Genomic DNA, 13,208 nt, shown 5'->3' with positions numbered 1-13,208 from the left:
TGGACCTCACATGATTGATCAAAGTCATAATCTAATGAGCAAAAATGATTTTTTTTCCCTCCAAGACATAAATTTCATACAAGTAGGACAGACTTTTTGAGAGAACAGACAATAATTACCTAGGTTAAAACTTGTTCAGTTTTCTTTGTTAAGTTCCTGAAAATTAAATTAAAACTTGAAGTAACTCTGTTCCTTCAATTGATGTCCCTCCTACTCTAAGCTTTGATGTCACTCCTTAGCTACACCTCTGTAATCTCAGCTCTTCACATCTGTAAGATAGAGAGCACTAGTTACAGATAATACATGTCTGGTAGTGCCATGGTAACGGTAACCCCCTGACTCATCATATGACTTTAAGTTCGTCACTCCTCAGCCATGATGATCCAGTCAAAAATAAATCTGTTTTGGTTTTATTATTGGGTATCATTACTATCACCGCGAGTGACTGATTGAGGTATACTCGTAGGTATGTTTTTGGCAATCTCAGCTGCCAGTCTATCAAAATAAAATCAATAGCCAAATTTCATTCAATTAATATAATTTATATCATAGCTCTGAGCAGCTGTATTTAGACTGTGTGATGGTTTAGGTTCCCTCTAAAATCAACATTTTCACTTGAGCTTATCCTTTGTTGCTTTGACAAACATTGATTCAATGGGTTAATAGGTATTTTTGTGTGTGTGTGTGTGTGTGTGTGTGTGTGTGTGTGTGTGTGTGTGTGTGTGTGTGTGTGTGTGTGTGTGTGTGTCTTGTTTATGAAACATTCTAATAGTTTCTTTTTCCAAGTTTTAGGTAAAATTTATATGTATAGTCATCAAAACTCATCACGACTATTGGATAGTAAAATTCAATAAAATTGGTCTATTTGATTGATGAAGCTCCACTGATAGGGTTATACCTACTTGGGCTGACATATCGGAGGTTCCAGTTGCAATTCAGGGCAGAGACTAAGTTCATAACATCATGAACCTGTATTCTGTAAGAACAATCCTTTTGAGCGTCATTAGGAATGTGATAATTAACATTAATTATAATAATTGATCTCTCTGACGAACCTGTACATCAATCACTCTTGGAACGACGTTTACATTTTGACAGGTCTGTTTACTTAAGGCCTCGCGACACATTGGAAACTATTACCACTATGAGTGAGGAATACTCATTCTAGTTTAACCAAACATGACACTATCTCTAACTTCTACGATGAGGCTCTTGGTAAGTAGCAAATTGTACAACATTCAGTAGGGTTTGTTTTTTTTATATATAAATAAAATAATAAAATTCATCTTGGAGCAAAATGCACATGTTTGCTTTTTATTCTCCCCAAGGGACAGGTATGTTCACAAATATCCACTGCCTATAACTAACAGTCCTTTTTTTTTGTACCAATCATAAATCTTCCATAAGACACGTATTTTTTCAGCCGATCCTGCTTCTTCTCCTCTCTGCATCTCTCAGCCATGCACAGAACTATAATGTTGAAGATAAGCCGGGAGACGATGCAGATGATAAAGACCAACCTCCCAACTATGATAAACCCGCACCAGCAAGTGGGTATGATGCCAAGCCCGCACCAGCACCAGCAAGTGGATATGATGCCAAGCCCGCCCTAGCACCAGCCAGTGGGTATGACAAAGCTGTTAGCAACTCCTATAAGGAAACGCAGAAGTCATATACGGCCGCTGTGAAAGTACAACAAAAGGACAACAGAAGTGGAACGGCCGTGATTGACGAAGATAATAGTAAAGGTGAGAAAGTAGAATCACTGCAGTAATACAGCATGCTTTATGGGAGATCCTTAACAGATAATTTTTTTCTTTCATGTGAGAGGCAGCCCTTTACCTTTGCAAACTTGTATCTACGCGAGGTTTGAGCTATGTCTGCCGTATTCGTTCCGGTGTCGGGGGTAAAATCCTTTCTTAGGAACATATAGGTAGTATCGAGTATCGGAAAGTGAAGCAAGCAGGGGCGAGCATAGGTAATCGTAATTTTCGGGAACTCACCCGCCACGTTGCTGCGAGCGATTCTCGCATCAGATGACATACATAGAAGAGGGTGGAACAACAAGCCTGATTCGCCTGAAATAATGAGGGTTAATCAGGCTTTTATGTCCCTTTTATGAAAAAAGTAGTAATTACTACTTGCGTATTAAAGATGTACCACTCGCGTACGGTACTGGATAAAAACAGGTAGATTCTCGGAGTACATAATTTTTTTTACATAGTTAGGCACCTACTGCGGAAAAATATCTCAAATTTCGGTCGCACAGAAGAAAATCGCCATTATCCCACGAAAATTCTAGCACACGAAAAGAACGTTCACAAATGATCAACTTTGCGGGAGTTATAGGGTTAGGTAGCACGCAAAAAAATAACTTTCACAAATTATTAACTTTCTGGGAATTATAGCGTTTGGTAGCACACAACAAAATGTTTCACAAATCATCAACTTTGTTTTATTGGTTGTAGTATAGGATTAGGAAACATTTAAAATTTAAAAAGAATTCACATTTGAGCAAAATTAGAAAAATAGCGGAACCAATGTTTTTTTTCCCTCCATTGTTCGTTCTATTAATAATCACCTTTCTGCGACACAAGTTCTTCACCCGAAGCCAGAAGGAAGAGTCCATTGAGGATTTTGTGGCCAGCTTGAATAAATTATCACTGGATTGTGAGTTCAAAGATCTAAGAGAATCACCTTTCTGCGACACAAGTTCTTCACCCGAAGCCAGAAGGAAGAGTCCATTGAGGATTTTGTGGCCAGCTTGAATAAATTATCACTAGATTGTGAGTTCAAAGATCTAAGAGAGGGTCTAGTAAAGGACATTCTCATTCTGGGACTGAAGAACAACCAGCTAAAAGAAAGGCTACTGAGGGAATCAGACTTGAAGCTTGACAAAGCTGTGATGCTGTGCAAGGCTGTGGAGGCAACGGCTGGGCATATGCGGGAAATGGATCCGTGCAGTATAAAGGAGGAACCTGTCTTTTTAGTAAAGAAAAACTTCAAGAAGGCTGTCGTGTGTTTCAAATGTAAGCAAGTTGGACATTATGCAAACAAGTGCTACAAAAGGGAAAAGCAGTTTTCCAACAGGCAAAATGTCAGTAAGCAGAACTTCAAATTTAAATCACACAAGAACGTAAATTATGTTGAAAATTTTTCTGAGGGTGACTCAGATGAGTTCTTTGTTGGTGTTTTAGGTACTCCAAGTAGAAAAGATTGGTGTCAAAACATTGAGATTAACAAATTCAACATAAAGTGTAAACTTGACACTGGGGCACAGGTCAATGTTATTAGCCTTGATTTACTATTAAAAATTGGTTTAACTTCAGATGTTATTAAGAAAAATCTGTTGAACTTTTTGAGCTTTTTTATTCAGATGATATATTTGATCTTATTGAGCGGGAAATTCCCTTGTATGCAGCTTTTCGAAATTGTCCGTCATTTTGAAAACATTAAATGGAAATTTGCCGGTTTTAGGTACCATTTTGTTGAGATGTTTTGTTGCCAAGTCCATGGAGTTATTGGAATTTATGGTTATTAGTACTGATTGTGTGCCACTGCTAGGACTTCCTAAGGCGCTTGCCTGGTAAACAGGAGGGTGTGGGTTCAATCCCAGCGGAGGTATGCTAGTTGTCTACTCAGGGTGTGCTGCAATAATAACAAATCTTTAAGCTTAGCCTCAGAGATATTTTTTGTTTTATGAGTTGTCATTATTTTAAATGTATTTAAAAGTCTCTTTTGTCCCTTCATTTCAGGTGAACTAGACCATCTCTTTCGAGACCAAAGTACAAGAATAGGAACTGCTTGGAGTAGAGTTGCAAACAGGATGGCCGAAGAAGGCTACCCACTTCCCTGCGCTAATCCTGGCAAAAGATGCAACCAAAAATGGAGGAACCTGGAGAAAGTGTATCGAAAACATAGCAGTTATTTGGCGGGCAGACTTCCTGGGACAACAGGAACTGCCCCAATACCAACCCCTCAATATTTTGAGGAAATAAGTTCCATTCTGGGACATTCCCATGCGGCTCACCCCGTCATTCAGGTTGACTCTTTGGCCCCTGCCCCAGTCACTACCCCAGCCCCTTCTACAGTCACGTCATTTCATCCTTTGTCTTCATCTACTGTAGCCTCTGCCCCAGTCGTTCCCCCAGTTCCTACTCCACAACCTCTCAGATTTGTGAGGCTTCCTTCCTCCCTTCTACAGACTCTCTCCCAATCTCAAGTTTTCCCCAGTGGTCCTCCTCCTCCTCCTCCTCCTCCTGCTTTTTCCCCTCCTCCTCCTCCTCATTCCCTAGAATCTACCTTCAACATGTCCCCTGAACGTCCCATCTCCTCCCCTTCTCCCCCTCACTTCTCACACTACATCCCTATTTCCTCCCTCATCCGCTCACATTCTCCTCCCCCCTCACCCATTCACTCCCATTCTTCCTCCCTCCACTCCCAAATCATCACCCGACCCGCACCGACTATCACCCAACCCCCACAGACCATCACCCGACCCCCACAGACCATCACCCGACCCCTACAGACCATCACCCGCCCTCCACAAGCTCCCAGATTTGTGAGGCTTCTTTCCTCCCTTTTTCAGACTCTCTCCCGTTCCCAAGTTCTCCCCAGTGGTCCTGCTGTTTCTCCTCCTCCTGCTTTTTCCCCTCCTCCTCATTCCCCAGAATCTACTTTTGATATGTCCTTTCCGCGTAAATTCCGTATGGGAAATTTTAAGTTCGAGGGATTTGGGACAGTAAGGCTTCTGTTGATACAATTCCCTCTATACCTAAGAATGTCAAGTTTTTTAACACAGATTTTGAGTTTACCTAGATTATTGATTTTCCTGATGAATCCACCTTGATCAAAAATATAGTTGGCAGTTCTTTTTAAAACAGATCCCAACTCTTGTCGAGGCATGGTCTTCAGTAGCAGGGTTAACTCGTATGTCGGCATAGTGAGACCAATACAACTGCAAGCTATTGTCCAATCACAAAACACACTTTTGAATTATGTGATCGAAAACTGACACTAAAAAAAGTAGAAGAGGGTACTTATCTACAATTCTTTATTCTACAAATAAAATAAATTATACTTTCTCGTTCTCGTTAAAAAAATCCTGCTTTTCTTTTCCAAGTTTTCCACTTTTCCAGCTTTTAGCTTTTGATTTAAATTATCAAATTTTAAAAATTCGCGCGCATCGAGGCATTGATAAATTTGAAACCTCGTACTTGTACGGGTTCCAAAAAAGGTCCGTCCACATGATCGTCGTTAAGATGTGACGTGTCATTTAACCTGGCCCGGCCTGATTGGAATGTCGACAATACAGAGTGTCCGTCCACATGATCGTCGTTAAGATGTGACGTGTCATTTAACCTGGCCCGGCCTGATTGGAATGTCGACAATACAGAGTGTTCTTAACCTCCTGACGCCCGAGGAAAATTTGCTTGAGTAGTAATAAACGCCCGACGTCCACACGTGTGGACACACTCTTTGTAGTCGTAGAGACCCAGCATATTTTTAGGCTTGTAGTCATAGACGCCCGACGTCCACACGTGTGGACATACGGATTGCTTTTACTGATGTGAAGGTAGTATCGAAGTGCAGCTGATTTTTGAAAACAAAACTGTTAGACCAAAAAACTCAATGATTCGGACCCAATTTGCAGGCATCGCTTTCCATTTTTCCATACAATGACGCAGTAGTTTACGTTCGAGTTCAGCTAAATAGGTATCTTGTCAAACCTACGTCCACTTTTGCTGTGTATTCATTAAATTTCCTTTCCTCATTCATAATTGAAAAGCTTTTCACAAAATAAACTGTTTCGCCACCCCCACACATAAATAATAAAAATCTCATCCAATTTAATCACGGAATGACGTAATTCTATTGGACGAAATTAAATTTGTTGTTCTACTTAGATATGTAAGTAAATATGGCTAACTTTTACAATATCTAGGTCCCCCTACACACCTACCTATTAGGCAACGCACAAAAAAGGTAGGGACATAATAACAATATAAAGGAATCAAGGGCTAAAAAACAAACTTATGAACGAAATGGGCTATCAATGAAAAAAGTTCATTTTAAAAACTAGGTAAGTATTTTTTTAAGCATCAACAAAGAATTGAAAAAAAAGTTTTCTTACTTTCTATTTACTCGTTAAAAGGTAAGACCGAATCAAAAAACGGGCTAATGAACGATTAACATGTTTAATACAGACTAGACGGGTCCAGTAATTACAAAATTAGGTTCAAACCACTACCTAACATGGCAAGAAAAATCGACATATACAATTGAGAAGTCCAAATCCGAATTAAAAGTTCTTCAAAAGAAAGTGTAATATCTACGTAGGAAATGGACAGAAAATGTACACTTGGGAAGTACGAATTAAAAGCTCTTCTAACAAAAGTGGAAAGTCTAGGAAATGGACTGACTAAAAACTAGAAGCTTTTGTGTCTATTATATCATTACTATCTATTGGATATGAGTACCTTATTTTGGGATGGACGTAGGGTCATACAATATTCAGAAGCCTTTGAATAATGTACACGTTTGAGAGAGCCCTTTCAGTCCGACGGATTCAGTCTGTACAGCAACAAATCCAATTAATTCTAACCAAACTCAGTAGTGCAGTGGTTGACGCATTGGACTTCGGATTTGGAGATTGGTGGTTCGAGTGCAAGTCATGCCATGAAATTTATCCAGGTGTAATAATAATGGGGAACGATATTTGTGACAAGCATTTAAGTATGCTTAACACAATTGACAAATTCCTTAATTCAATTAATTCTGTACAAAGCAACTGGACTGGAATGCCATAGGTCACTGGACGTCAGTGCAGTTTACTCTAGGCCAGTAGATGGACTGCCTCATGGAATCCAGACATCATTCTCACATTATACTTGAAAAGCCCCGTTGAATTCCTTTCAGTATTCGTTCAGAAGTCACGTCAATGGACAATTGCTACAAAAAGGAGCTGTCACAATCTGAGCAGTGACGCTGACCAGTGTTATTATAGGGTTAGGTTAAACACGAGCTGCCACAATTTGAGCAGTGTTATAGGGTTAGGTTAAACACAAAAAGGAGTTTTCACAATTTGAGCAGTGACCAGTGTTATTCAAGGGTTAAGTTAAACACAAAAAGGAGCTTCTTTTTCATTTACGTGGCTTCTGAATTACCTTCCTTTCTTCACCGCCTCCTCTCCCTCTCTTTAATATATTCCGCAAGCGGGCTTTTCCGCAACGACTTAATAGCGTCCGCGCATTCCCCAGCCACAGACAGCTTACTAATCACATAGGAAGCAGCGGTCATAGCTATCAGTTTGGGAAGGGCGCCGAACCGAGTGTTGGGGCGGAAGTACCCGTTCTGAATGCCGTACACCGTTCCAAAACCCATCATGGCGGCCAGTGGGAGGAATCGCAGGAACGCCACTCGGGAACATTCGTCCAAGATCGCCTGTTCTCGGCGGTTCGGCTCGTAAGTCCACAGATTGAACGGCTCATTCTGTTTTTTGGTTAGATTGTTATTGGTTTCACCGTCTTCAGAGTTGGACATTTTGAATCTTCAATTGGGTGTAAGTTGGACCTCTTCAAATCAAATTGATTCCAAGGGTAATCTCCAATCGGGTGTAAGTTCTATTGGACCGGTCTGAACTTTTGGAAGATTCTACTTCTATCTTGGGTTGTTGGGAGATTCTTTGGGAGATTTTTCTTTTAGGCTTTCTACTGCTGTTTGGGTGTTGTGGGGGGAGGTTCACCACACGCGGAGCTGGTTGGGTATTGTAGGGGAGAGTTGACCGAGACACAGATATTTAGATGTTTTCAAGTATTTTTGAATCCCTTCCGGGTAGAACTAAGAGAACCTTTTCAGCTTATATGGGATTTGGGCAATCGCAGTCTGTTTGTTCATCACACACGAAGTTTCCTTTTGAGTTTTGTCTATAAGGGCCTACGTCTGATATGAGTTGAGGTTACAGGATCATATAAGGTACTTGTGCAGAAGTCACGTCCGTGAAATATTGCTACCAAAGGAACTGGATATTGGTTTCACCGTCTTCAGAGTTGGACATTTTGAATCTTCAATTGGGTGTAAGTTGGACCTCTTCAAATCAAATTGATTCCAAGGGCAATCTCCAATCGGGTGTAAGTTCTATTGGACCGGTCTGAACTTTTGGGAGATTCTACTTCTATCTTGGGTTGTTGGGAGATTCTTTGAGAGATTTTTCTTTTAGGCTTTCTATTGCTGTTTGGATGTTGTGGGGGGAGGTTCACTACACGCGGATCTGGTTGGGTATTGTAGGAGAGAGTTGACCGAGACACAGATATTTAGATGTTTTCAAGTATTTTTGAATCCCTTCCGGGCAGAACTAAGAGAACCTTTTCAGCTTATATGGAATTCGGGCAATCGCAGTCTGTTTGTTCATTACACACGAAGTTTCCTTCTGAGTTTTGTTTATAAGGGCCTACGTCTGATATGAGTTGAGGTTACAGGTTACAGGATGATATAAGATATAAGGTACTTGTGCAGAAGTCACGTCCGTGGAATTTTGCTACCAAAGGAACTGGAACAAACGAGCAGTGACCAGTGTTATCATAGGGTTAGGTTAAATGCAAGAAGGAGTTTTCACAATTAGAGCAGCGATTAGTGTTATTGTAGGGTTAGGTTAAATACAAAAAAGGAGCTTTTCTTTTCCACGGACGTGACTTCTGCATAGTTACCTGATATAATTTTTGTGTGTAGGTGGAAACTGATGTATGTCTGTCTGTGACTGTCTGTATGTGTGAATGTGAAGACTACAACAGAACTCGGATTGTGGAGTTTACTAGAAATTTCACAGTGGAGTGTCTGTAGAGTGTCTGGTCAGGCTGTGTGAAAAGAATATGGGTATCCATCAGTTTTCACGAGTAGAATTCTCAGCCAGCCACTCAAGCTGGGTGAGATTAACGTGACTCCCGTTACGAGATTCGTACAAGCTTAAACCATTCTTGAGGGCTGTTTGCCCCTGCACCTAAGCCTCTGAGAGTTTCTCGTTATAGCGTTACTAACACCTAAACTAAACACCTAAACTTAGTACTTGCCTTTGTACCTACCTATACTACCTCGGTGGTGTAGTGGTCAAGGCGCTCGCCTGGTAAACAGGAGGGCGTGGGTTCAATCCCAGCCGAGGTATGGAATTTTATCCTCAATATAATTTGAGAATTTGATCACAATAGTAGTAGCCTACTGCTGGAGTAAAGGGACTTTTCAGTCCTATGCGAGCTGTAAACATAAGCACTATTATTATTATTATACATTTCTCTACAGGCTTTCCAGCATTTTGATAAGTTTAGTTTTGCAGACGACTATGCGCTAAAAGTGAGATAAGCCTAGGCATAGTGAGATAAGCCTAGGCATAGTGAGATAAGCCTAGGCATAGTGAGATAAGCCTAGGCATAGTGAGATAAGCCTAGGCACAGAATGACCAAAGGGACCAAAACGGAACAACTTGAGTGAAAAGGCTCATTTTCGTAGCAGAGAGTGGGTAGTAGCCTCTATGTTCAAGAAAAGTTTTTATTTCGAGTAGGGTGAAAGGTTCCCCATAACCTATGCGAACAGTATAAATAAGCACTATTATTATTATTACCTTTGTAAGACCTCGTCTCCAATTCACTGCCCTGTTCGGGTTTATTTTTGTACCCGTTTCGGGCACGGTTGGTCCAGTGGTAACGGGCTTGCTTGCCATGCAAAAGGTCCCGGGTTCGAATCCCACCATCGACCAAAAATTTGTACTCGTTTTTCGATTGCAAACATTTCAACGGATTTCTGGTGTTCTCGTGTTGACCCAGCACCTAAATGGGAAGTATTGTGTCTCTTCTCGCCCATCTGAAGAGAGGCATACTACGGGATGGGCATGCTACGACACAGACCACACGCGTCCAAGTTGTTTCATTGCTACAAAATAAACTGGTGGTAAAACACTTATCGACCAAGTTATGGGTTTTGAACAGACACCGAAGCGAATACAATAGTCCGTCCCTTATACCTTTTTATTACTATTGTAATAATAAAGGGAGGACGGACTAAAAACAGGAAAATAATTTCTTCAGAAAATTTCTCTCGTCATCCAATCTCGTGTTAACCCAGAACATAAATGGGAAGTATTGTGTCTCTTCTCGCTTCTCGCCGATCTGAAGAGAGGCATACTACGGGATGGGCATGCTACGACACAGACCACACGCGTCTAAGTTGTTTCACTGCTACAAAATAAACTGGTGGTAAAACACTTATCGACCAAGTTATGGGTTTTGATTCTGATTATTCAGAGTATTACTTACATGTCAGAGTTTAGGTCATGTTAAAAAAAAAAAAAAAATAGATCCGAACAGGTCGACGGTTTCAACAAGACTGAGTTCAGAAATCAGAAGCTCGAGAGGAAAATGAGGGGAAACACGTCATGAGAGAAGGGAGGAGCATATTTCAACCAATAGGAGCTTGAGCTTGTTTCTCGTCACATCTACTCTACCGTGGGAAATTTTAGTTTTGACATGATCACCTGTTGCTTGGGAGAAATTTTCTTTGGGGAAAAAATAGCAGGTACCTACCTCGTGATTTCAGGCCTGATTGGGGCTTTGGAGGCCCCGTAGCCGTAGGGTTCCTTATAGGGCCCCCTAGTAATACAGTCGAACCTGTCTAAGTGGGACTCGTCTAAATGGGAAACCTGGATAACTGGGGAAAAAATCGTGGCCCGTACATTTTTTACAAAAAAAGTGTTTAAATGGGAAAATCGAGCCTCTGTAAGTGGGAAAAATTGCCTTTTTCCTAGATCCGGAGCCTTCAGCGGACCTCTGTAAGTGGGATTTTGCAGGAAAGCACAGTAACCCTAATAACAGATTCCTCTTCCTCCAAATCAGTGTTCACATTTACCTCTATAAGTGGGAATAGGAAAACGGCAACCTCTCTAAGTGGGAAACTTTTTATCTGGGAAACCTGGATAAGTGGGAAAAAATTGTCAGTCCCTTGGATTCCCACTTAGACAGGTTCGACTGTAATGATAAAATCGATCAAGTAGACTAGGTACCTGTCGAAAAAAGAAAAAAAAATCCGCACTACATTCGACCGAAGTCGATCTACATGGACTAAATTTTCGGAGTCTGGCCTACAGTAAATGAGCGATAATAAAGCCCAAGAGGGGCCCCTCCCCTCACTAAATTCCGCCCTGAAATTTTTAGGTACCAAAGTTTAGGTAACCAGCCTGAGAAACTTTTGACTAGCATTTTCCCACACTCGATTTTTTTTTCCTTGTCTACTCCAGTGGCGTATGCTTTTCAAATTTAGGGGAAGCTATTTTTTTTTTTTTTTTTTTTTTTGGGTGCAGGGTTCGATTTCCGCCCGGGGCAAACTTTATCCTAAACAGAAAAGGTTCGTTCCCGGAACAGCTGGCTTCCTAATCCACACACACTCTCGCTCTCTATTATTATTATTTTTATTTATTTATTTATTTGAAGAGGTTTGACATCTAAGAGAGAAAGAAGACAGGATAGGAGAAAGCCAGCCGTTCCGAGAACGAACATTATCCCATCAGGATAAAATCCACCCCGGGCGGGAATCGAACCCACCGCCTAACGCTTACAAGGCAGACGCGCTACCAACTAAGCTAACTAGGCTGGCCACTATTTTTTTAAATTGTCAAATTTAGCTTACAATATTATTTTCAGCTCAAGAATAACAAACTAGGGTTTAGAAATACCTAAAAAAAATAATAAAAAAAACACACGCACACACACACACACACACACGTTTATATATACCTCTTAATTTTCTATACAAAAGTTCCCTCACTTAATTCCTGTAATAATAAAAAAAAGTCAAAACTTTTTAGGCCCACATAAAAACTTGTTCAAACTTCGGCCATAATAGTATCTCTATATTATGATTATATATTTTACTAATTTTGGCTTTTACCAATTTTTGACATGGGCAACGACTTCTAAAAATACGCCTTTTGTGTACTTTTTGTACCTTGTCACATGTGTGTAGGAAGCCCAAATCAATTGACGTTTTCTCATCGAACTGAAATTTTTAATGCAAATCAATATAGCCTAGTTAGCTTGGAAAGTAGCGCATCTGCCCTGTAAGCGCTAAGTCGCGGGTTCTATTCTCACCCGCGGCGAAGTTTATCCTAAACAGACATTTGACCTCAGATTTGGATTTTTCCCAACTTTTTACATAGGAATTGACCATTTATTTATAATTTTTACCCATTTGCAACTGCTCCATTTCGTTCAGGACAGCCACACTACCATCACGTTACATGACGTAAACAACATTTTTCTATCTCTCATAACTTCATGTGACGTGACGATAGGGTGTTTCTACCTCTATAAGCCGGGGCCTCAGAGGTTGAACTATAATTAAATTTTAATCTTTGATTTAGCGATGTGTATAACTGAAAATTACGAAATCCAAGAGCTAAACTTATTGCAAATTTAAACTATGATTCTAGCCCCAGCCTGATGAGTGAGTCGAAGAGATAGTCACATGTATTACATTTTTACATTTCATATAAGACCCGTCTAGTCCTATACGTATTAATAGATACCTTATTATCTAAAGAACCTCCTTGTTCAGGTGCGTTTTTCCAGTCGCTTCTTTTTACTTAAACCTCTAATCAGTATTAAAAAAAAAATAATAATAACCTTACTTTAATAAATTTCAATAAAAAAGGAATTGTAATTCTTCTTCAATAATAATAAAAAGACAACACTTTACTCCATTGGCTGAATTCTAGGGGAAGAATGACGCAAAAAAACATTGAAACTGCCCTTTGCCTCCTCATGTTCGCTACTTAGGACAACAACAAATGAGGAAGTCTACAAAAGAAGGGCCATTTTTTTGTATCTTTATCTATGGAATATAATAATAATAAATAAAATTTTAAAAAAAAATATTAACCTTACTATAATAAATTTCAATGAAAAAGGAATTGTAATTCTTCTTCAATAATAATAAAAAGACAACACTTTACTCCACTGGCTGAATTCGAGGGGAAGAATGACGCAAAAAAAAACATTGAAACTGCCCTTTGCCTCCTCATTTTCGCTACTTAGCACAACAACAAATGAGGAAGTTTACAGAAGAAGGGCCATTTTTGTGTATCTTTCTCTATGGAATTCACCAAATTTGGGGAGGAGTAAAATAGTAAACAATTTCAAGTAAAACATTTAATTAGAAATCAATTTATA

The 13,208-nt window shown here is 40.0% G+C and overlaps 3 protein-coding genes across 5 annotated transcripts; 2 read left to right on the top strand and 1 right to left on the bottom strand.

Annotated features, from left to right (window-relative positions):
• The first annotated feature begins 912 nt into the window (after nucleotides 1-912).
• On the top strand, nucleotides 913-1,857 carry LOC103505176 (protein spaetzle 3-like). The gene is made up of 2 exons (XM_008469490.3): nucleotides 913-1,215; nucleotides 1,424-1,857. Exons 1-2 carry the CDS (start codon nucleotides 1,180-1,182, stop codon nucleotides 1,772-1,774), a joined length of 387 nt encoding a protein of 128 aa, XP_008467712.1. The 5' UTR covers nucleotides 913-1,179; the 3' UTR covers nucleotides 1,775-1,857.
• A 297-nt stretch (nucleotides 1,858-2,154) lies between these two features.
• LOC113465752 (YLP motif-containing protein 1-like) lies at nucleotides 2,155-5,084 on the top strand. Its single transcript, XM_026820528.1, has 3 exons — nucleotides 2,155-2,189; nucleotides 2,683-3,029; nucleotides 3,705-5,084. Exons 1-3 carry the CDS (start codon nucleotides 2,155-2,157, stop codon nucleotides 4,847-4,849), a joined length of 1,527 nt encoding a protein of 508 aa, XP_026676329.1. The 3' UTR covers nucleotides 4,850-5,084.
• Nucleotides 5,085-7,074: 1,990 nt separating this feature from the next.
• On the bottom strand, nucleotides 7,075-8,898 carry LOC103505174 (OCIA domain-containing protein 1-like). Of its 3 annotated transcripts, XM_026820536.1 has the most exons (3): nucleotides 8,706-8,898; nucleotides 8,031-8,455; nucleotides 7,075-7,516 (listed from the first exon to the last, which is right to left on the bottom strand). In XM_026820536.1, exons 2-3 carry the CDS (start codon nucleotides 8,054-8,056, stop codon nucleotides 7,177-7,179), a joined length of 366 nt encoding a protein of 121 aa, XP_026676337.1. In that variant the 5' UTR covers nucleotides 8,057-8,455; nucleotides 8,706-8,898; the 3' UTR covers nucleotides 7,075-7,176. The 3 variants fall into 3 exon arrangements, with proteins under 3 accessions (XP_026676337.1, XP_008467710.1, XP_008467711.1); XM_008469488.2 differs by lacking the exon at nucleotides 8,031-8,455 and having other exon boundaries at nucleotides 7,075-7,941; nucleotides 8,706-8,897; XM_008469489.2 differs by lacking the exon at nucleotides 8,031-8,455 and having other exon boundaries at nucleotides 7,075-7,935; nucleotides 8,706-8,897.
• Between the last annotated feature and the right edge of the window lie 4,310 nt (nucleotides 8,899-13,208).

The sequence above is a fragment of the Diaphorina citri genome, unplaced genomic scaffold, assembly GCF_000475195.1.
Source record: "Diaphorina citri unplaced genomic scaffold, Diaci psyllid genome assembly version 1.1 scaffold155, whole genome shotgun sequence".
Taxonomy (NCBI): domain Eukaryota; kingdom Metazoa; phylum Arthropoda; class Insecta; order Hemiptera; family Psyllidae; genus Diaphorina; species Diaphorina citri.
This window is presented reverse-complemented; position numbering and strand designations above follow the sequence as displayed.